At 52.0% G+C, this 23,692-nt stretch overlaps 1 protein-coding gene across 3 annotated transcripts in view; it reads left to right on the forward strand.

Annotated features, from left to right (window-relative positions):
• Nucleotides 1-23,656, forward strand: part of LOC120860974 (complexin-2) — an 89,088-nt gene extending 65,432 nt beyond the window's left edge. The window contains exons 1-4 of one of the 3 annotated variants that reach the window (XM_040236677.1): nt 10,701-10,987; nt 18,384-18,503; nt 18,647-18,822; nt 19,575-23,656. In XM_040236677.1, the coding sequence (XP_040092611.1) occupies nt 18,473-18,503; nt 18,647-18,822; nt 19,575-19,772 (405 nt within the window). In that variant the 5' untranslated portion in view covers nt 10,701-10,987; nt 18,384-18,472 and the 3' untranslated portion in view covers nt 19,773-23,656. Of the gene's footprint in view, nt 1-10,700; nt 10,988-11,051; nt 11,510-18,383; nt 18,504-18,646; nt 18,823-19,574 lie in introns of those variants that run through there. The other 2 variants (XM_040236679.1, XM_040236678.1) reach the window with 2 other exon arrangements.
• The last annotated feature ends 36 nt before the right edge of the window (nt 23,657-23,692 follow it).

Genomic DNA, 23,692 nt, shown 5'->3' on the forward strand with positions numbered 1-23,692 from the left:
CTGCTTTCTGACCTGGGGCCGAGCCACATCACGAAGTCACAGAGAAGGTGGCTTTGTTTAACCCCTATGGGGATAGGTGAGTGTCACACAAACAAAAAATGCCTGTTTATGTCACTGGGACCCCTCCATCCCCACAAGAGGGGGCATAGGCTGGAAGTGGGGAATAAATCACTAACAAAGATGTCCTGGTAGAGTTCTGAGCAGTCTTCATAAAGGAAGGCTGAGGGGCACCCGGGTGTCTGGGAACATTCCATATTCATTCATGAAAAAAACTGCTCCTTGAGGGCCTGCTTTGAGCCTGGCTCTCCTCTAGCCTCTGAGCCCAGAGACAGGGGCAGGCTTCCCCTTATTACCTCACAGCCTGAGCGCCTTCTGAAATGAACCCAGTGCTGTGTTTGTTTACTGGAGCAGCGTTTGCTTCCCCCATCAGACAAGACAGAAATTTGTGAGTTGTTTTTTTCTCTCCGTGCTATCTCCAGGACCCACAGGAGTCCCTGGCCTGTTGTAGACACTTAGTACATATTTGCTGACTGAATGAAGCCCTCATGCTCAGTGAGTCCCCCATCCTCAAAGGGCTCAAAATCTAGGGAGAAAGACAAGGAGATCAACATCCACCGTAAAATCTCAAGGGTGCTACAATGTAGAGGTCGGTGTGGGAACACATAGGACACCCCAGACTCAGCTCACTTTCCAGAAGGGTTCCTTTCTACTTCAGCTGAGCCATGCCAGTCAAAGCGGAATAGGGCAGGCAGGCCTCCACTGGGAGCAGCCAGCGTGGGCAGAGGTGCAGAGGCACTGGGGTCAGGCAGCACAGATGGCATTCATGGAGCTGGAGAGACCGTTTCTGGTCTGGGAGGGCCTGAAGAACCAGTCTAAAAGGTTGGCACTTCCTCCTGAAGGCAATCAGAAGATATTAAAGGACTTTTTGTGTCAGTTAAGATCCTTTTCTTTGTAAGAAGAGAAAAAACTAAAGCAGCTTTAAGGAGAACAAAAAGGGAAGGGGTGGTTATTGGCTCATAAAAATGATAAGATCTAGGAGAGCTCTAGGTACAGCTTGAGCCAAGGGGGAAAAGAATGTCACCAGGCTAGGGTTTTTCCATTCTCCTTTTCTTGACTCTTCCGGTTCTGAGCTGGTCCCCATTCTGAAGCTCTTGGGAAACCCGATTCATAGAGCTCAGTAAAGTGAGAGTCCATGTCCCTTAGTTCAAGCAGTAATTCCAGAATCAAGCGTCTCTGTAGCCCCAGCTGGTCTGACTTGGGTCCTGGGACTATCCCTGAACTGATCTGGGGAACCAAGGAGAACGAGACGCTGATTGGTTTAGCCCAGGTCACGTGGTCCATCCGCGGCTCCAGATGAGATACATAGGCTGGCTTCTTCAGAGCTGATGGCACGCGCGGGAGGAGTGGGTGCGAGGTGGCAAAATAAGCTGTGACCACCATGTGTTTTGAGGAGGATCCTGATGCAGTCAGGCCGTGTTTTAGAAAGCTATGGCTCTCCCACAGATCTGGAAGCCAGCTAGAAAGTCAGCGTGCAGGAAGCCCACAGGCAGAAGCAATGGGGAGAGGCCAGTGTGAAGAGCCAGGCTGAGCCACCCTGAGCAGAAGTGAAGCCAGGGAGTGAGCCAAGTGTGACAGAGGTGGGGTATTTTTCATTTAAATCCTCAGGGCCCTGACTTACAGCCCCCATCACCTGTAATCACCTCAGAGTTGGAACACCCAGCCCCATGAAGGACAAGCCTGTGGCATGATCCCCATATAGGGGCCCCAGCAGGGTCACCTATACTCTGGGACCAGTTGCCCCAAAGCTGCAGATCCTAGCTTAGTTGCCAGAAACCCACCTAGTCCCCCTCTGAAAATGTGGCCACCTGTACAGACTCACCAAGCTCCAACGCCGCTGATGCTGCCACCTCTCAGCTGTGCTACCCCACACAAGGCCCTTAACCTCTCTGAGCGTGAACATCGCCACCTGAATATAAAGTGGACACGGTGACATTTGAGGTATGGGAGGCGTCGGTGTGGGGATTAAAGCGGATAAAGATATGAATCAGCTAGCACAGTGAGAGGTTCAGGATGTGAAAATTCCTTCCTCTTCAAACCCTTCAGCTTCTCCCTGGTTTCATGTTCCCAAGACCTTTCCAACCCCTTGCTTGTTTGCCAAATAAAAGGTGTTTTTTGTTTTTTGTTTTCCTGCCAGATAGAAACAACTGGAGGTTGAGTGGCACAGGGCAGCCATTTTTAGATTTGTGGGTGGAAAATTCTTCATGTTCTCAGGCCCGAATTTAAGCCCCCTCTGGACTTCCACCAGGCAATTCCCACGTGAGGACATGATGCTCCAACCCCATGTGTGCTGGAGAGGAAGCCCAAGGAGGGGTAAAGATGTAGAAGAAACATCCCCCTCCCCAAACCCAGCTTCCTCTAAGCTTCCAATTCTCCTTTCTCACCCCAACTTGACCAAACTCAGAGGACTCATGATGCAGAGTCCTCTGACCAAGAAGTTCATAAAAGGAGGCTTTGTCTAATGATCACCCTGCCCCAAACACCAGAAGAAATCCCCACCTTCCTCGGCTGTTGGAGGGAAGGAGGTTGCTGAGACTGTGCTGTGATTCCCTAGGCACTGTCTTGTCTGAGTCTAACAATTGCCCTGGAAGCTCAGGATTGTTAACCCATTTCACTGAGAGGAAACTGAGTCTCAGAGAAAAGCCACTGTCTCCAGAAAGGGCAGAGAGCTGCTGAGATTTCACCCATCTCTGTGTGAGCAGAGCCCTTGCTGTCCCCTCCACAGTGTTTCTGAGATGACTCCCACAGCCCCGGAGCCAGCCTCCCTGTCCTTCCCTGCTCTGGGCTTCCAGTCCCATCTGGCTTGCAAGCTGTGTTTTTGATTCTCCTCCTCAGAGCTGGCTCTTCACTAGGATAGCACTTAGTATGTTGACTGTTGGTGGGCACCTCTCCCCGCTCACTCCTGAGTGCTTCAAATCAGAGCCTCTGATCTGAAAAGATCTTGAACGTGTGAATTGGTCCTGCGTCATCTCTCTGGGGAATATTTGCATCTCTCATTGCAGAATCAAGAGGAGAAGAGAAACTCTGAAAGTTCTTATCTTTGTCTGCCTAGTAAACTGCCTGGTGTCAGAGGCCTTCCACACGTTTGATAAATGAATAATTGAGTGAAAAAGACCTACATAGCGTTGTCATGAGCTGAAAGGGTTGATGTCTATAACATCCCTAGAACAGTGCATGGCGTGCTGGAGGTGTTTTAAGAACGTGATGCTGAGTTGCAACTGGGAAAGAATACTTATCCAGGAGTTAGGGGTTTCAATGACTTGCCGTGTGGCCTTAGAAAGTCCCTCCCACTTTGGGGGTTTCAGTTTCTTCATCTGTGAGTTGAATACATCGGTGAGATGGCCAGAAACGTACTTTTCAGTGCTGCTGAAATGCATATGCTTTTTCATGCATGTTTAATTGCCTCCCTTCACTCCGCCCTCGCCAAACACACACACACACACACACACACACATGCATTCCCGTCAGTCTCCAAAACAGCGTTCTGCTGCCCCTCGGCATTGCCTGCCTTTCATTTCCTTGACCAGAAGAAGCTCCATGAGGTTACTAATCGTTGTTGTCCATGTTCCTCAGCTATGACTGCTTTAGCAAAACAGCAATAATGTCCCCTCAGATTCATTTTATCAAGCAGCAAAATCTGTTTTGTGGGCCAGGGTGTGCTGGTCCTAAATGGAAAGTAAAAGTCATTTCCAGCTCACTTGCTCTGTAAACACAGGAGTTCTGTCCGCCGCCTTTGCACCCAGATGGAAAGAACATTTAACTTCACAAATGTAGGCAACACCATGGAGGCAGCCCTGCAAGGGACAGGGGGAAAAGCCTTCTATTCCAAAAGGAGCTGAAAAAGAAAACTTCCTCCTAGAACAGGAACAAAATCACACTGTAGGATCACTTTCAAATCCGCAATTCAAGACATTATTAAAGTTGTGAGTGCGTGTGTGTGATTAGTTGAATCTTAGCTTGTAAAATATTCTATGATTCCTTGATTCGGTCTTTTTTTTTTTTTTTTCTAGAAGACCCAGGGTCATATGGTAGTCAGATTCTACTGACCCAAGACAAGGATGTTTCAACTAGTGTACGTGCTTAGTCGTTCAGTCATGTCTGACTCTTTATGATCCCATGGGCTGTAGCCCACCAGGCTCCTCTGTCCATGGGGATTCTCCAGACAAGAGTACTGGAAGGGGTTGCCATGCCCTCCTCCAGGGGATCTTTCCAACTCAGGTCTCGAACCCAGGTCTCCCACATTGCAGGTGGATTCTTTACTGTCTGAGCCCCCAGGGAACTAGTGGGTGTATTGGGGTCTTAGTAACCAATGCAAATTCCTGGGCTCCCATCTCTAAGATTGCTGTCCATCCACATGGGATGAGCCCCAAAATTCTGCAATCTTTTTAACACTTCCTCCCATCTCATGGGATCTGAGTAGGAGGTGACCACTCTTGGACATAGTGTTTAGACAGCCTGTCATTCTAGATTCTGTGATTTTAAATGTGATTCTGAAATGGCCTTTTGCTTATGATTCTAGTATTCTGGAGCTCTTATTCTGTTTCCATATGCCTAAGGACAAGATTCCAAGGTCTAAAGATTATCTTTCTGAGTAAAGGTTTTTACTTGGGGGAGGGGAAAAGGGACCCAATGTCATGGGGGTTAGAGGGACGTTCTGGAAGGGGGACTTCCTGAGAGCACAGCCCAAAGGTTGATGCCCTACCGATGTGCCTGAGAAGTCCAGCGCTAGGACTCAAATGGCGGGGTGTGTTGGCTGGCTCTGGGATGATACACACATGCGGGACCATCGGTGGATTCCTGATGGACAGAGAGATCCAACCATGTCCCAGAGAGCTGGAAGGGCTAAGGCTGGAGGAGTGGAGGCAGTAGTCAAGCAGAGAGCTCAAAAAAGAACCTGTGGCAAGGGAGGAAGGAGTCACCTCAAAACATCCTCCCTGTGCCTGTGCTGGATGGTAGGGGATGTGCAGACTGGTTTGGCAGACATGAAAATGTAAGGTTTCAGCAAAACCCAGGACAAGAGGGAGCCAACTGTGTGGGGATATCCCAGGGTACAATGTGTGGGCTGAAAGAGGACTGCCTTGACTTGCTAATGAGTGCCTGGATCTGGGAGGGTGGGGATGGGAGGATGGGTAGGGAGGACCTCTGAGGAGCTGGTAGGCAGCTGCTGGGCTGGGGAGGAGCTCTGAGTTGGGGAGCAGAGTCTGGAATAGAGAGGGTTTCCTCAGAATGTTCCCACACACATTCCACTTGCCACCAAAGGGTCAGGATTCAGCTGAGGAAACAAAAGCGGAGGATGGAGAAGGGAGCCAAAAGTTTCCGGCTTCCCAGCTGGGGCAGGCTGGGTTACCAAGGGTTTCTCTGGGTGGGAGTGGGGGATGGAAAAGAAAGCATTGCTCATCCTTGGTGACACGTTTAGGCTGTCTGCCTGCACGGCGGTGATGACACACTCCTGGCTGCATGCGCAAGCCCCTCTGTCCCACACAGGGACAGTGACATGTGTGCCAACTCGCTGTGACACACGCCTGCACCCTTACCATCAGTGATGGCACCACTCCCTACTGACGCTAACACACAAGGTGTCATGTCTCATGGACAGGAACACGTAGGACATCCATCATCACACAGAAATGGTGACATGCCCCAGAACTTTTGCACCTGGCACGGTCTACATAAAGGGCACCCTCTGTGGCTGTGCACAGCACACCCTGCATTCAGTTCAGTTCAGTCGCTCAGTCGTGTCTGACTCTTTACGACCCCATGGACTGCAGCACACCAGGCTTCCCTGTCCATCACCAACTCCTGGAGCTTACTCAAACTCATGTCCATGGAGTCAGTGACACCACCCAACCATCTCATCCTCTGTTGTCCCCTTCTCCTCCCACCTTCAATCTTTTCCAGCATCAGGGTCTTTTCCAGTGAGTCAGTTCTTCACATCAGGTGGCCAAAGTATTGAAGCTTCAGCTTCAGCCTCAGTCCTCCCAATGAATATTCAGGACTGGCTTCCTTTAGGATAGACTGGTTGGATCTCCTTGCAGCCCAAGGGACTCTCAAGAGTCTCAGTTCAGTCACTCAGTTGTGTCCAACTCTGTGCAACCCCATGGACTGCAGCACACCAAGCCTCCCTGTCCATCACCAACTCCTGGAGTTTACTCAAACTCATGTCCATTGAGTCGGTGATGCCATCCAACCATCTCATCCTCTGTTGTCCTCTCCTCCTGCCTTCAATCTTTCCCTTCATCAAGGTCTTTTCAAATGAGTCAGTTCTTGGCATCAGGTGGCCAAAGTATTGGAGTTTCAGCTTCAGCATCAGTCTTTCCAATAAATAAATATTCAGGACTGATTTCCTTTAGGATTGACTGGTTGGATCTCCTTGCAGTCCAAGGGACTCTCAAGAGTCTTCTCCAACACCACAGTTCAAAAGCATCGATTCTTCGGTGCTCATCTTTCTTTATAGTCCAACTCTCACATCCATACGTGACTACTGGAAACACCATAGCTTTGACTAGATGGACCTTTGTTGGCAAAGTAATGTCTCTACTTTTTAATATGCTATCTAGGTTGGTCATAACTCAAGAGTCTAGCTGCATATAATACCTGTGCCTTACACCCAAACCATCACCCCATGCCATTATCATATTCTACTGTAACAACAACCCACCTACAGCTCTACACAAATTCACACACTCACACCAGAGTCACTTCAGATCAGAAGGGGTACACCACCTCACGCAGAGACAGACCCACACTTGCCCTGCTAGCCCCTGTATGCCCCCACAGGGGTGCTGCCCACTCCCACCTGCACGGTGTCCAGAAGTGGGCACACACACACACGGGCAGCTTTGCACATCCGTGGGTTTGCCTTCATCCTGGTTCACTCCATGTTGAAGGAGAGAGACTGGGACCCTGACCTCACAGCCCGACAGTGATGGCACCCTAGCCTTATCAGGGACAAGAGGGGAGGCACTCACCAGAGGAGTAAGGTGGCCTAGAGCCCTTCCCTGTGCACCACCCTCATAGTTCTGGTCCTGCCTCTGGCATGCAGCCACCCCCTCAAACCAAGACCAATTCTGCCCCTCCAGGCTCTAGTTAGAATGGCAGGATGTAGAGTCAGCATCTGGAGCATTCAAATGTCTCCCTGCACTGGCCAGCTCAGCTCCTGGCTGAGGTCAGGGCCAGTTCAGCAAGACCCTCCCCATCTCCCACATGGCAGCGTTTGGACGGAGGCAGCTGCAGGGAAGAGGCGGGCTGACCTTTGGACAAGGGCCATTCTCACTGATCACGTTATAGTCTCTGACAGCTGTCACTCCTCACACACCAAAGTACTGACATTCTCTCCCTTCATTGGCTTCTCAGTGAGCACTCGAGACATGTACATGACCATTTTAAAAATCTGTTCAAACCTGGCCCCTGCCCCAGCCCACAAGGCTCATAAATAAAAGTAGAAATTCAACACTAGCCAGGGTAAGACACCTTAAGCAGAGCCATATTCCTATTTTACCAGGTGACTCTTAGAAGCTGCCTACAGAGCAGGCTCTGCAAGGGCCAAGGCTCAGGGTGGCGGGTGGGGACTTCAGCAGGCTGAATTAGAGATGCGGGAGATGAAGGACGTGCTGACAACCCGCATGACATGAGGACCCCAATCTGAGTGCGAACTCATTGCAGGTTTCTCTTTTTTCAAGCGAGAAACTGGAGAACAGGGAAGATGATAAATGTCAATGTAAAAAAATATATCGGCAGAGCAAAAGTTACATTTCCATAGGCTGTGGGATGTGTCAGAAGAGAAGCAGCCCAGCTTGGTGGAAGGCCCCTGGAGCCCAGTGTCATGCCATCATGGGCTGGAGTCTTGGATCTGCCCCAAACTCACTATATCTCCCTGGACCTTGCCTTCTGTATCTTGAAAATAGGGGTCTGTGTGAACTAGAGGAGAGAATGTACTTTATGCAAAGCACCGAAGTGAGCACCTAAGACATAATTGGGGCCCGATGGTCATATGATTAGCAATAATATAATCAGTAGGAAATCTTCACAATATTTAGCAGCATTTTGGCAATTATGAAAGAGTATTTGGGAACCATGTCTACTGGTTCAGTGTTGACACCAAACGTTGTGCACTGGTACAGTGGTAACAATGAACAGGAGCAAGTGTTCATCTTTTTATCACCTTTTCTTGACAGGAAGCATCAGTGGCTAATATCATGTCTTAATCATTCAAAGGATAAAGCCACCAAAACTTGATTGAGCTGCCCTTTTATTCGCCAGTAAGATTTTCTGCAGCTAGACATGACTCATGTCAGCTCATGAAGTTTTAATAGGCTCATAGAAACTGGGGCTCAAAGAGGGTTTCAGCTGTCACTTACCACCCTCCTGCTATCTTCCGGGGATAGGGAACTCAGCACCTCACATGGGCAGTCCATACTATAGCTGTCCAGCTCCAGCTGGTAGAAGGTTCTTCCTCCTAGAGTTTCTGTTGGCCTTCCTTTACCTTTCTCCCATTGCCCCTATTCTGTCATCAGCACTGGTAAAAATGACAGCTCCTTTTTTCCCTTGCAATGGTTACTTATTCATTCAACAACTATTCTTTAGCTCCTTCTTTGCCAGGGGCGTACTAAGTTCTGGAATTACAAATTGAGCAAAACTTGCCAGTCCTTGAAGGGCTAATCCCACTTAAGAACCCTCTCCTCCAGGTAAAATGCATCCTCAAATCCCTCAACCATCCCTCATTTAACCTGATTTCCAGACACTCACCACTTAACCACCCTGCTTCTTTTCTAACCATATTTGAGCCTACTAAAATCTATCTTAAGCTGTTGTGACCAAAATTGAGCTTAGTATTTTTTTGAAGGCTAAGTTGGATTTTTAGCCCAGCTTAGTCAACATCCATGTCAAAGGCGATGCCCACTGTGGAAAAAGCCAAATTGCAACTAGAGTGCTGACAGCCAGATCCACTCGCTGAGCTTCTGTTCTAGGAGAACAGGGAAAAAGAGGGGAGCGGAAAGAGGAGGACTATGACTCTTGAAATGACAGGATGTCAGATCTCTCTGCCCAGAACTCCCCTCCAGGCATTAGTGGCAAGTCTAAGTCACTCTAATCAAACAACCTCCCCTCTGCCCCCTCCATTAGTGTCTGCCTCTGAAAAAGGAAGAAAAATTTTAAATGAGCCTGCTGATGGGCCAACACAGCATGGAATGGAAAACTGAGCCATAAAGGAAGGGACTCCCCTACACCCAGTCTCACAGCCTGTAAGGGGAAAGCAGAGATAAGCTTTAGAAGGTGACTCCATAGGTGAGGAAGGTACGTCTTCCAATGACTTCTTACGTGTGTGGGGGGGGGTGGGGGGGGGGGGGGGTCCTGCATTTTGAAGTCTTTGCTGTCAACATGAATAAAGAAATAGTCCCCATTTATTGGAATAAAATCATGCCTCCTGCCTTTCCCAGATCTGTCCTTCTGCTGCTCTTATGCTCCCTTCTTGGAAGGAAGCCATACCTTACAGAAGCAGGAGTCATCTCCACTCTGACATAACCCTGATTGATGCATAAACTCCTGCAAATCTTTCAAAGGCCTGGTGCATGGCCCCTCCTCTCTGAAGCCATTTTCCTACACATTGGGCTGGATTAAAGGAAGCATTTTAGAGCCAAAAGATGCAAGCAGAATAGAGAGGCTTATAAGGGGAGAGTAATAAAGTGAAAAGATGAGTGTGAGGAGAAGAGGAAAGAAAGGCTGGGGTGGGGGGAGGCATATGTTGTCCTGCCTCTTGGTAGCCCCTTTTCTTCCCTGGGCCAATCAGAGAAAATATGGCCTTCCAGAATAAACTTTGCCAAAGAATTCCTCATTCTTATTCTTCACGGAATATCAGTTCTAGAAGGTCCTAGCAAGTGACTTGCCCAAGGTCCACAACAATTTTGCAGCAGTTTTCTCCCTCTGGGTCCGTGTGGAATGTTCCTTACTGCTTATGGAGGCCTTGCCCATATGATCCATCAGTCTCCTGAGTGCTCACATAACAGGACAGGATGCTGAGGGGCTGCAAAGATGATTTGACGGTGGTCCTGTCATCCTGTAGGAGCTCACAGGCAAGAGACAAGCAAATAGAGAAACAAGGGTGTGCCTGGGGGTTGGGCGGAGGTTGAGCGAGTGCTGAGGCAAGTGTGATCAGTTCTGCCTGGAGAAATGAAGGTGGGCTTTCCTAACTTCCCTGGTGGTTCAAATGGTACAATGCAGGAGACCCGGGTTCAGTCCCTGGGTTGGGAAGATCTTCTACCCACTCCAGTACTCTTGCCGCCACCGTCCCGTCCCCCCCACCCCCCAAAAAAACGGCTCAAGGTGGGCTTTCTTGAGCAGTGGATCTTGGATTTCTGCTTTTTTAAAAAAAAACCTTCCCTCCGTCTCCTGACTCGCATTACCCCTTGGAACATTGAAGAAGCAAGCTTGCGGTCCAGAGAGCCTGGCCGGCCGGGATAGGCAGCTCTATCCTGAAACCCTGCGGGAAGGATTGCTGGGGGTGTCTGGAGGAGAAGGTGGAAAGGGAGGTGGAGAAGGAAGGAGAGGGGAGATTTCTCTTTTTTTTAGGAGAGGGGAAAGGAGGGAGAATGGGAAAGAGAAACGGAGAGGGAGGAGGCAGAGGGAGGGAGGGAGAGACAGAATAACGGAGAGAGAGGGAGAGAGCGGGAGAGAGCCGGAGGAAGAAGGGGGGTGGGGAGAGGGGAGAGAGAGATTTGAATTTCCCATCTGGAAGGGGAGCGGTAGCACGTCAGGGCCTGGCTGACGGGCGTGATTGGAGGGCGCCTCCGGCAGCCGCCCGCGGCAGTAGCCGCGGCCCCAGCTCGCCGAGCAGAGTTGCACGAGGCGGCAGTGGGAGCTGGAATCGCAGAAGGAACTGCCTCGCTGAGTTCGGCCGGGGCCCTGCAGTGGCTCAGACGGTTGCGAGGACCGCCAGGTCGGTGCTGGCCGCGGGCCGGGAGGGCGGAGCCGGGCTGTGGGCAACAGGGTCTGGGCTCTCGCCTCGAGGCCGCAGCGCAGCCCGGGAAGCTGCGGAGTACAGCTTTCAGAGGGTCAGCTCCCTGCGACTACCCGGGCGCTGGAGACGGAGGCTGCGCGGCCGCAGCAGGGACCCCCGGGCGCGCTCGCGGTGGTGCTGAAAGGACAGCTCCCCGCGAGGAGGGGACGCCTGCAGGCGGGAGGGAAAGGCAGTGAAGCTCCAGCCAACTGGGAAAGAGGGGTGGGTCCCTCAGCCGGAGACCCTCGGGCAGAAGCCCAAAACTGCCCTGCTCCCGGGGAGCCAGGACCGCCCCGAAGGCGGCGGGCGACTCAAGTCCGAACCTAGAGAACAACTTCGAGCTCTTGGCGGAGGGATGGGGGCACGTCAATCTAAGCTACTTCAGGTTTGTGGTTAACCTGGAGACCGCCAGGGCCCTCTTCGCCCAGGAAGAGAGACGCCCCCCGCCACACCCGCCAAGGGGTACGGTTCGGGTATCCGAGTGAGTCAGAGGGCGGCGGGAGTGGGGCGGACAGACCGAAGGTGGTGGGGAGGAGAGCCCACACGTCGACTGGGGGTGGGGAATCGAGAGGACTCTGTCGTGGGAGGAGGGGCCGGGGTTGAGGCTGCCCCTATCCGCTGCCTGGGGTCAGTTAGGACAGTCGCCGGCCCTACTCTGCCCCCTCCCTCAGCAAAGTTTGAGACCCGGCCAGGTCTTGAGGTTGGAGCTCTGAGTGTTGGGGGGCGGTGGGGAGGGGAGCTTTCAGTGGCCAACCACGAGCTCCAGGTAGAGCAGCCGGCTACGCTGATCTCCGCGGGGGACCGACCGAGGGGCGCCAGGATTTCTCTCTCCCTCTTCTGCTGGCAGAATTACGAAGCCCCCGCCTCTTCCGCTTTTCTCCAGGAGCCAGTTCCTTACCCATTCCCACCCTCCACTGCTCCTTTCTCTCCCCTAGCGCTCTCCCTTCTAGCATGGGGTGGGGGTGGGGAAGGGGTTTGGGGGACATTCCCTGTCATTGTACCGCATTTGCATAGAGTCTCCCGCAAAAAGCAAATGAGTGTTGAATTGAGTTGCTGGCCCGGACATGAGCTATTAAAGAAAAAAAGAAAGAAACAAAAGAAACAAAAACGGATAAACAGTCACAAGGACAAACACTGCAGGTGCTCGAGTCTGCTTGTCAGATGGCGGGGCCCAGTCCTAAAAACTGCCTGGGGCTCAGACGGTCGAGCCTGAGGAGGTGCCTCAGCTGCCTTCGGGCTGGGATGGGTTGGGAGAGTCTGGGAGCGGAAGCTGAAGGCGCGTGCTGCATCCCGGGCGCGCTAAGGGCAAGGAAACCTGGTGCTGCAGCAGCATCCCTCCCCCACCCCTCTTTGCATCCCCTCCCCCAGCCTTCCGTCCCCACTACCACCACCACCGTCGCCCTTCCCGCGCAGGGATCGACCAAGCTTCCCGCAGACCCGCTGAGGAGCGCCTCCTGGCGGTCTGGCCAAAATCAACTGCAGGCAACCGGCCGGACCTCAGCACTCCTCCAGGCACGTCTACAGACAGGCCTGCACTCACGCTCACGCAGAATCATTATGATGCCTAAGTTCAGACACGCAGGAGCATACCTTGAACGAGTACACTCTCACATACTCCCTAACACACAACATTCAGTTCAATCCAGCAAACATATCCTGAGGCTCTACCATTAGCTAGGAGAGGTTGTAGATTCTGGGAAAGGAAAAAAAAAGCACAAGATACAGGCCCTGCCCTGGGAAGACTTCAGAGTGGCTGGGAAGGAAAAGACGCATAGGTGGACAGAGTGCATGAGCTGGAGGCAAGCAGGGTTGCCCTAGAACGTGCCATGGGTCTCAAAAGAGGAAGACTCCATCACATTTCACCAAGGATATCTGGGAAATTTTATGGCAAGAATAATGTATGAAGGGAACCTTTGAAAATTAATGCTGCTGCTGATGGTGATGATGATGACAGCTAACATGTACTGAGAACCTACTATGTGCCAAATGCTGGACTGATCACTTTATTTGCATTATTTAATTGAATGCTTACAACATGAATTGGGCATAGGTGTTATTGTCCCCATCTTACAGATGAGAAAAGATGAAGTCATTTGCTCAAGGTCACTCTAAGTTGAGAGGCCAGGGCTTGAACTGGCAGAGATGAGGTTAAGAGGTTCCAGGGCTGTGGAAATAGCTTGAACAGATGCCCAGGAGTTTTTGGAAAGGATATATGTGGAGGTGTAGCTGATACCGAGCCACATGCAAGGAATGGGAAATGAATGGTGAGGCAGGCAGATGCTAGACTGTGCAGGACTTGAAGGTCAGCACAAGGACTCTAGTTGGTTTAACCAGGCCATGGGGAGCCATTGCAGGGTATGTTTGCATGAGCACATCTGCCCTTTAGGAAGATTAATCGGACAGCCTTGTGGAGGATGGATGAAAGGTAGGGGAGGGATAGAGTTAGAGGTTATGCGCAAATTCAGAACATGGAGGCCCTGAACCAAGGCATTAGTAGCCATAGGAGAGAGGATGTGTGGATGCAGGAAACACTATGAAGCTATAATCCTTGGGCTTCTCCCTCAGAAGCCCATCCCAATTATAACTTGCCAATTCCCTTTGCGGTTTTTATTCAGCAACTACCTCCGCAGCTGACTGAATGCTGTGAGACCAAATGCAATGACTCCCTTGTTCGCTGCCGCAGCCCAGCACCCAGAACAATGCCTGGCAGACAGAAGATGCTGAAAGAACATTTGTAGTGTGAGTGAGTGAAAGAATGAATGAAGCATTCACTGACTCTGGAGTTTTCCACTGAGGCCATGGGAACAAGGCATGCCAAGGAAAAGTGGTTGGTGGGGGTAAGGGGAAAAAGAGGCAAGGATGAGATTGAGCTTTAGATAGATCCAAAATGAAACTACCTAGCAGAGAGTTAAATGCACAGGTCTGGGGAGAGAGAGAAGCTTGAGGAAGGGCATAAACCATTAAGGGGAGGTGAAATTTCCCAGGGAGACAGTAGGGGAGTGAGGGGCCATGGAGGGGAGTCAGCAAAAGATAGAGGAAGGCCATCTGAAAAGTAGGATGATGACCACAGGAGGGCATGTCACGGAACTCGGGAGATTCAAGAAGGTTGAAAACAGCAGAGCGAGTGAAAGGGCGGTGAGGGGTCCTCATTGGCCTTGATGCTGCAGAGGGATGGAGGGGGAGGAGGAGGAGAGCCACGGAAACACTCCTGGGTCCGGTGTTAGGAGGACTCTGGCAACTCCGGCCAGGGCAGCTTCAGCGGCAAGCACAGCAGTTGCACATCTCTGACCTCACAGAGACAGAGTTTGACCGGGAGGTGGGAAAGTGGTGACACCAAGGGGAAACCACTTGATTGTGAAGCTAGGAGGCAGAGATTAAGAGAAAGATGGGCGTCAGAGCAGGAGCTGGAGAAGGAAGGGGATGAAAGACACCTAAGGAGAAGAGATTGAAGATGTGAGGCAACAGGAGTAATAAATGGATCAAGGAGAAGATGCAAAGAGAGAAACTCTGAAGCTAAGGCAGATGGATAGGCTTCGAGACTTTTCTCCCCTGGGAGTTGGGGAGGGCATGCAGGAGCTTGCACTAGCAAAACATTAATTGTTTTGATAATGATAACAGCCACCATTTACTGAACTTCTGCCCTATGCCAACTGCATTCCACAGATTATTTCTAAGCCTTCAAAAGGGCTTTATAATCCTCACTCTATAAAGAAGACCGAGACTGAGAGAGGTCGTGTCGATTACTCACTATCACACAGCTAAAAAGTGGCAGATCTGGGATCTGAGTTGGATGGGCCTGACTCCAGACCTCCTGAGCCTTCAGCACCACACCACACAGAGTGGGAAGGAACTCACCTGCTGAGAGGGATGAGGGAGTAGGTTGGGCCTTAAGAAACTGGTCAGGGGGAGTCTCACCAGGCTGAAGAAACGGCTCAGCAGCTGAAAGGGCCGTGCTGGGAGTCAGCCGCAGGACCTTGGTGGTGGGCCCAAGAAGCTGGGCTCCGTGATCCTGGCAAGCTGGGAGTAAGAGGCAGCTGGAGTGACAGGGGTGTAGCATGGAGAAGACTCGAGTCCTTGAGTTGCTTTGCATGCAGGGGCTGGGCGGTGGCAATGGAAGTTTTCTGAGTGGATGCAGAGACAGAGGAGTCTGGAGAAGGAGACGGTCTGGTGACGGAGGTGGCATGTCGAGTGTGGTGCCAGGGGGCATACAGGGGGAGGCAAGTGTATTTCTTGACTAGTTTGCCTATTTCACACACATGTGCACGTGCACACACACTCACTCACATGCACCCCAAAATGTAATCTGCATGAGGGCAGGACTTAGTCTGTTCTGTTCACTATTATCTACCCAGTGCCTAACACACTGCCTGACACGCAGTAGGTGGGGCTCAGCTAATGCTTATTGGATGAATGAGTATCTGGTCTGGTGCCCAGATAAGATGTCTAGATGCCATCAGTGTTAGTGCCCATTAATGCCCCTGGAAAGGATGAGTTCCCCCAGGGAAAGATTAGAGACGAAAAAGAGATAAGGACTGAGGTCAGAGTCCTGGAGAACTCACTTTGAAGAGACAAGAGGAAGAAAAGAAGCAGCAAATGAAGGGAGGGAATAAGGAGCAGGAGGCGAGGAAAGAACTGAGTCACAGAAGCAAGAAAGGAGAGGGCTTTGGGGATACAGTGGGGTGGGGAGCAGTTCAAATGTTTCAGAACTGCTTCAACAGAAGAGCTGGGAAAAGGGCCCAGTAGATCATCTGACTTTGGAGAGAAACTTGCCAGATCAGCAAGTTAGGAATGAGGCAGGAACTAAAGCCCAGGTGCCCTGTGGACCAATTTGAAACATCTCAAATTAGACTCCTGCGTCCTCCACCACCACCTGGCAATTCCTTGAGCTGCATGTAAACACAGAGAAGGAACCCAAGAGTTCCTGAAATCATTTGATTATTATTCGTTTCCTGTTCTTAGAAATGCAGTCTCTTTACAATATTTTTAGTCCAATGAAAACATCTTGATTGACTGAGCTGAGCCGCCTTCAAACTCAGAATTCTGGATCAGGGTGGGTTCTCCTGCATTTCCTGGAAATCCTGTTCCTTTCTGGAGTGTCTTCATAAACATGCAGTCAGTGATGGCTGACATTAAGGAGGACCAGCCACACACCAGGCACCTGACCAGTATCTTATCTTCCCCTTCTAACATCGGTGCAGGGTTAGCCTTTAGCACTCCTTCATTTTGCAGGGAATAAGCTGAAGCTCTCCCAGAGAGCCACAGCCAGTGAGGACTGGGGGTGGGGGCAGGATTTCAAACCAGGTATGTCTGATACCAAAGTCGCTGGGGATGGTTTTCAACTCCATCATGCCTTTTTCTCCTCAAAACAACCCATCAGGTGATGTGTTCATGTAAAAGTCCTCAGATGAACTTCCAGGGCCATTGTATGCAAAGATCTCAGTCTGCTGATATGTCTCCTCATTTTGAAAGAAATGAGGAAAATCCATCATCAGAAAACAGCCAGTGACCTTGAACTCAACCTGGTTGTAATATCCGGCCTGACTCCTCTGCCACCATTTCCTAGGACCCCTTTATCCTCCTAGCCAAGCATAAAGACCCCAAGGCTGTGTAGAATAAAAGGCCTCGGGGAGTAGGTCTGGCTTCAGTTGACCATCAGGGTACAGGACACTTTGATTAGCTCATGGATGTCCCCTCCACACCTGAGAAAGGATTTGTGGTGGATTTGCCTACAAAGGCACCAGTGAAACTGAATGATTAAAATAAAAAGAAAGTGTCTGAGAGTTAGAGCATCTGGGTTCAAATTCTCAGGGATGCAGGAAGAACAGCGTAAGAAGGAGGCCAAGGGTAGAGAAAGGCTCTAGGCTACCCCTCCACTCCCACCACTGCTGGAATAGTTCCATTTTTATGTGTTTTGCATAATGAGATTCCCATTAAGAGTTTATTTGGAGAAAATCTTCTGAGGCAAAAAAATAACAATAAAAAATATAATAGAAACTGAAAGTTGGTGATTTAGGGAGAAGGAAAGGAGGACTAACATAAGCTGAGTGCTTACAACACCCAGCACTTGGTACTTTAAAGGCCTAAGCCCCAAGAAGATTACCATGTCTCCAACCCCCTATGCATAATTCAAAATGAAAATCAGTATTAAGCTATAAAATAGAAAACTTACATGTATGATGCAATGAAAATAACTTATTTCTCCATTTGTCTAATTTCAGAAGCCTGGATATGTTCAATATAAGCTGGCTGCTCTCATTTTTCCACCCACTTCTGATTTGCTGGGGCCCCAAATGCAAGCTCACTCCTTCTAGGGCTTGACGCAGCAACCCAGGCTGGAATTCTCTCCAGTCTCCACAGCAGCTCTGAGAAAGGAGGCACTGCCATCTTTGTCTTACAGAGGAGGAAACAGGGGCTCAAAGAGATTGGATTACTTGCGTGGAAGTCACACAGTAAATAAAGAGTTAGGGTAGCAATTAGAACCCAGCTCCACCTGCATCCAGATTCTGCACTTTCTACAGCTTTCCTGGACTCAGTCAAATTAAAACAATACAGAAAAGATGAAGGCTTTAAAATATGGATCAGAAGTCATTTGACAGCACCTATGTGCCTGGCACGGAGAAGGCGATGGCACCCCACTCCAGTACTCTTGCCTGGAAAATCCCATGGATGGAGGAGCCTGGAAGGCTGCAGTCCATGGGGTCGCTGAGGGTCGGACACGACTGAGCGACTTCACTTTCACTTTTCACTTTCATGCATTGGAGAAGGAAATGGCAACCCACTCCAGTGTTCTTGCCTGGAGAATCCCAGGGACGGGGGAGCCTGGTGGGCTGTCGTCTATGGGGTCGCACAGAGTCGGACACAACTGAAGCGACTTAGCAGCAGCAGCAGCATGTGCCTGGCACAGGACTTCACAATAGCTCAGTGGTGAAAAAAAAAAAAAAAATCCACCTGCAATTCAGGAGACATAGGAACCATGGGTTGGATCCCTAGGTCAGAAAGATCCCCTGGAGGAAGAAATGACAACCCACTCCAGGATGCTTGCTTGGGAAATCCCATGGACAGAGAAGCCTGGTGGGCTGCAGGCCATGGGATTGCAAAGAGTAACCAGACAGGACTGAGGGACTGAGCATGTTCACACACTCACGCCTTGCACGAAGCAAGTGCTCAGGAAACAGCTCCTTTCCACCCCCTTTCCCTGAAGTACCAAGCACTGGATCTTAGCGTCTGACTGATGGTGCCTGATGCTGAACTAGAGTGAGGCCTTCCTCTGTCTGACTCCACCAGCCTGCCTATGCATAGGCCTCATCCATCTGACCTCCAACTCCTCTTTTTGCAGGTAGCCGCATCACCCCCAAGCCAGGCCTGCCTGGAGCCCTGCATGCAAATTCAGCCGCTGGCTAGGGCACACTAACGCGCATTGTAGGCATGGACTTCGTCATGAAGCAGGCCCTTGGAGGTGAGGCCCCAGCCCTACACCCCCTTCTCCCTGCCCCCCACCCGCTCCCCACTCCCAACCCAGGGGCCTCAGTGCCCCGGGGCTCCCTATGCCAGCCTTGCTACCATGACGCCGCCTCTTCCTCCCCCAACCCTCCCCGACAGGGGCCACCAAGGACATGGGGAAGATGCTGGGTGGAGAGGAGGAGAAGGACCCTGACGCACAGAAGAAGGAAGAGGAGCGGCAGGAGGCACTTCGGCAGCAAGAGGAGGAGCGCAAGGCCAAGCACGCCCGCATGGAGGCCGAGCGTGAGAAGGTCCGGCAGCAGATACGAGACAAGGTCAGCGCCACCCTCCTGCCCGTCCTAGAGTATAGGGGGTAAAAGAGGTCCCCCACAAACTCAGCTTTCCCTGAATCCCAGCGTTCGCCTTAGACCTAGTTCTCTCTGAGCCTCACTCTTTTCATCAGAAAAATGCATGTCACAGAACACCCTCCCTCAACCGTTCTGGAGATTAACTAAGTGCACACAGTACCCACTCCCGAATGTTTGCTGCTATAGGTCCACGACCTTGTGCCCGAAATCCTGGAGACCATACAAGTTTGGAATCCAGAATTTAGATGTTTGGGGGAAAGACTACAGTGCCCCAAGCACTGACATGCGTCACTTCCGGTGGGTTTGCAGCTGCCACCCTGTGCCAAACAGTTCAATACTTGTCTGCTTGCCCTGCAGAAAAATCAAGGCTCTAAGTAGCCTTCCATCAGCTCAAGACAAGTCTTGTCACCAAAATTGGGCCCCAAGCATGTGGGAGACCCTTCAGTTTTCAAATCTTGAAAGATTTCAAACAAAAGCAGAGAAATTATGGGGGCAGGTATTTATTTTAAAAGAAACGCCATGCATCATCTCTCTCTTGTTAAAAACCCACAGAAGACAGGCCCAATCCCACGAGGAAGATGCCCTTATGCCCATTTTACAGATGAGAGGCCCGAGGCTTAGCAAGTTCCCATGGGCTGCCCCAGCTGCACGTGCGTGACTGTGAGACTCAGCTCTCTCCTTGCCCCATTCACGCCCCTCTCCACCCTTCCCCTCCCCAGTATGGGCTGAAGAAGAAGGAGGAGAAGGAAGCCGAGGAGAAGGCGGCCCTGGAGCAGCCCTGCGAGGGGAGCCTGACCCGGCCCAAGAAGGCCATCCCGGCAGGCTGCGGGGACGAGGAGGAGGAGGAGGAGGAGAGCATCCTGGACACGGTGCTTAAATACCTGCCCGGGCCGCTGCAGGACATGTTCAAGAAGTAACCGGCCCCCCCAACCCCCAGCCCCATCCACTTGTTACTTTTTTTTTTTTGGTTCTTTCTTTTCTTTTTATTCTGTTAAGTCTCAGTTCTGAAGGGGAAAACCTCAGTTGGCCTCTGCCCCACTTCCCCGGCCAGGGGCTCCTCCCCCTCAGCACTCCTTCATGGCCCCCTTCACCCAGGGTATCCCGCCTCCATCACCTCACTCGCAAGTTGCTTGAAAAGAAGAAGACAGCTTCTCTCCAACAGGAAGTGTTGAGCCCAAGGCGGGAGGCGCTGGAGGCCCCCCCAGAAGCCTGAGGTTTGTGCCGGTGTGGTGATGCCCATACATTCCTTCACGCGCCCCACTGCCAGGAGGATGACTGTCCCCAGCCAGCCAAAGTAATGACACATTCCAGCCCTGCCCAGCATGCTGACCTTTGGCCTCTAAATCCCCGTGGGCCTCCGGGTCAGGGCAGGGCTTGAGTGGCCTGGCTCTGAGAAAGGGAGTCAGGGTAAGTCTGGCCTGTCAGGGCCTAGCCTGAGGCTGGCCTGCTCTGTTGTGGCCAGGCCCGGGGCTGGGCAGGAGGCTGGGGCTCTCCTCCTTGCCTCCCTCTAATGACACCCGGTCCAGGAGCACCCCTCCGCCACCACCACCCGAAGAGGCACAGCCCCTGCCAAGCCAGTCCCTCCACACGGATCCTCTGTGGACTCTGACTCATCTGTGGAGGGACCCCAGGGTAGGGCAGCCCCTTGTCCCTCCTCCCACTCCACTTGGGTCTGGAGCCCCACTGCCAGGCTGGGCCCAGCTTGCCCAGCCAAGGGGCTGCCCGGGCCCCCAGAAAACACTTCGAGCCATTGGGCGGCGACAGCCCACGCCATGGGGCTCCCCCACTGGCGCAGCCTCGCCGCCCCCATTCTTACCCACCCCTCGTCCTCACATTGACCTGTCCACGGGCTTCCAGGGCTCCACAGTCCCCAGGAAGACCCCTGTTGACCTTCCTGGCCAAAGCCCCAAGCTTTGGGGGAAAAGCCAGTTCCCACTTGACAGAAGGTGTCTGTTCATTCATCTCACTGGCCAAGAACAATCTCTCCTCTAGGATGTGAGACGGACATTTGTTCCCCACACCCCAAATTTTCAAGGCCTCCTTCTCAGTCAGTTGTGTGAGAACGAGGGAATCATGGAGCACGAGAGAGGAAGGTGTGTGTCCAGCCGTGCATGAATGTGCATGGTGGAGACCGCATCAGCAACTGTGTGTCCAGAGGTCATACGTATAGCCAGCCCTATGACTACAGTGTCTTGAGATTTTGTGTGTGTGTTAGTCATCATCCCTGTGTCAGAGACCCATGTATGTTAGGCAGCCTTGTATATGTATGCTTGTTTGAGGTGGTACGTATGAGTGGAGATTGTGTCATATGTGTGAACTAACCATCTTGTATGTGTGTTACAGCTTGCATGAGTTAGCGCGTATCTGCAATTGTTTTCAAAAATAGTGTATACATCAGGAGTGATAAGAACGTGTTAGATGTTGTAAAAGTACATGTTTGAGAGAGCTGTCAGATATGCCGAGACTATTGTATGCATGTGTGTGGGCTCTGAAAAAGCAGTTGTGTGCTGGATGTGTGCTTGGGGAAAAGGAATATAGGTAAGATGACTGCTCTTGGACCCAAAACCACTAGTCACGGGTGCCCACATCCAACAGGAGACCTTGTCCTTGGCCTGGAGTCCTCCTGCCCTTGGGGGGTTCCTGCCTGAAGTCCTAGAAGTCCACTGAGACAGACCCAGGCAGTGCCCCAAGAAGCCATGCTGGCCCCCACTAGGGCCTACCCCAAAAGCAGGGGCCAGGGAGGGGGCGACTTGCCTGCCCCGAAGCCCCTGCCCCATGGGCCCCAGTTTGCATTCTGCAGGTTTTCCATTTTAGTGAATTTATGCTTTTATTTCAGAGACAGACATGTGTCTTCTCTGTCTGTTTCCAATAGTTAAAGCCATATCAGTTAGACTGCAATACTTTAAAGACAAGACAAAACAATCCATATGTTTAGGGAACCTGAAAAGTCCCCTGGTCTGTCCCTTCTCTGGGGAGCAGGGCCTCAGCAGCTCCAGTTCCCTGGACGTGCCCTTCTCCCCCACCCCTACCACCTCCGCTGTGCCCCTGTGTCCTGCCCCCCAGGGGGCCTGTGTCTGTGCCTGTGTCTGTGATGGGGAGCCACCTTGCACCCCTGTTGTCTGCTTGTCTATCTGTGTCTGTTATCCTGGGCAGGATGGTCATTCTCAGGGGCCCCAGGGGCCTGAGGCAGAAACAGACGGGGTCTAATCTTGGTTCCACCTAGACCCAGGGATGGACCCCAAGTGTTTAGAGAGGTCTCCCTTTTGACAAGGGCCCACAGACCTCAGAGGTGGTACCAAGGCACAGAGAATGTGAGATGGGCAGTGGAGACTAAGGCGCAGGGGGCTTCAGATGCACAGGGGAATCTAACCACACATGCAGGACATCCCAGGCAGGCCCGAGGGGCACCAGACCCTCAGATGGTGTCTCTCACAGTCTTCACAGCCCCTCTGCACCCCCAGAGTGGGCTCAGGGCTTTTCCCAGAGGAGAGTGCCTTCCAGGCTGTCTGGCTTCAAGCTGGTGCACATCCCGGACTCCAGCCTGCTTCTGAGCTGCAGGACTAGCCATCTTTCTGGAGGAGGAGACGGGGGAAGAATTTCTGCTGGGGCATACACTTCCAGGGGATGACTCCTGGGTCCAGAGAAACACGATGACCGTCGTTCCTGACATAGACCCCACTGCGGAGAGAGGGTAATATGTGACCAGAGAGGATGTCATGGGCACACTTGCAGGGGCACAGAATGTGGGGCACTCTAGTCGGGAATGGATGGTCCCATGAAGCATGTGGGGTGAGAGGGATGTGAGGCCGCTGATGGGAGGACACAGAGCATACATCACACCCAAATGGGGCAGTGTGCATGCCACACACTCAGGAGGTGGGCCAGGGAGGGAGGAACCCCACAATCCACACGCGCACACACAGCACACAAGGGAGGCATCCCCTAGCTAGGAGAAAGGAAGGAGCAATCAGCGCCCATGAGTGAAAACAGAACAAAAGGCCAGGTTGGCAGGGAAGGCCTCCTTCTTGCTGTGTGCCTGGGAACTGACCACCGAAGAGCAGAGAAGGGGCTTCTCTAGGCCCCCTGTGCTGGGCACAGGTACATCCTGCGTTCCAGGGCTGGAAGGTGTCCTTAACTATGAAGCAGTCTCCTCCAAATGCAAGGTCAAGAGACCCTTTCGGCTGTGAGAGAGGGCAAGAGCCAGAGAGAGACAAGGGGACAGAATAACTCCAGCTCAGGTCCCTTTCAGATGAGACAGCTGGTGAGCAAAACAGCCTCCCCACAGGCTCCTGGCTAGAGTAAAAGGGGGGCAAAGCAGCAGCCCCAGGAGCCCCTGAGCCCAGCTGGCAGGGCTGCCCACCACCACCACGCAGCTGCTCCATCTGACTGGGTCCCTCACGCCGTTGATGTGGGGACCAGCTCAGGGGCTGGGGTCAGACTGGCACTGAGGACAGGCCCCCCCACACCACCCCGGCTCTCCTCCCACTTCTGTGTCCCCCATCTTCACTGCAGAGAGTAAGAGGCGCTCCTGCTGGCCCTCGGGGCGGGGCTGGGGGTCCCAGTGAGGCCCGGGCGAGGACGGCCATCCTACCCATGTGGGGGAACCCCTTCCCCACCTCTGTGCTGTGTCCTTGTTGCTCTGCTTCCTTTAAATGTGTCAGTGCCTGGGGGGAGGGGAGGGGCACCCCTTCACGCCCCCCGAACCTGACCAAAAGCCATGGCTGTTGCTCCCCCTTTGTATGACGCAGATGCTAAGATGTACCAAACCAACCATGACACAAAGAAAAGACCTTGTACAGTAGCTCTCGGTCTGTCCTCTTCTGTCCATCGGCACCGC

This window comes from Oryx dammah, unplaced genomic scaffold, assembly GCF_014754425.2.
Source record: "Oryx dammah isolate SB20612 unplaced genomic scaffold, SCBI_Odam_1.1 HiC_scaffold_11210, whole genome shotgun sequence".
Lineage (NCBI taxonomy): Eukaryota > Metazoa > Chordata > Mammalia > Artiodactyla > Bovidae > Oryx > Oryx dammah.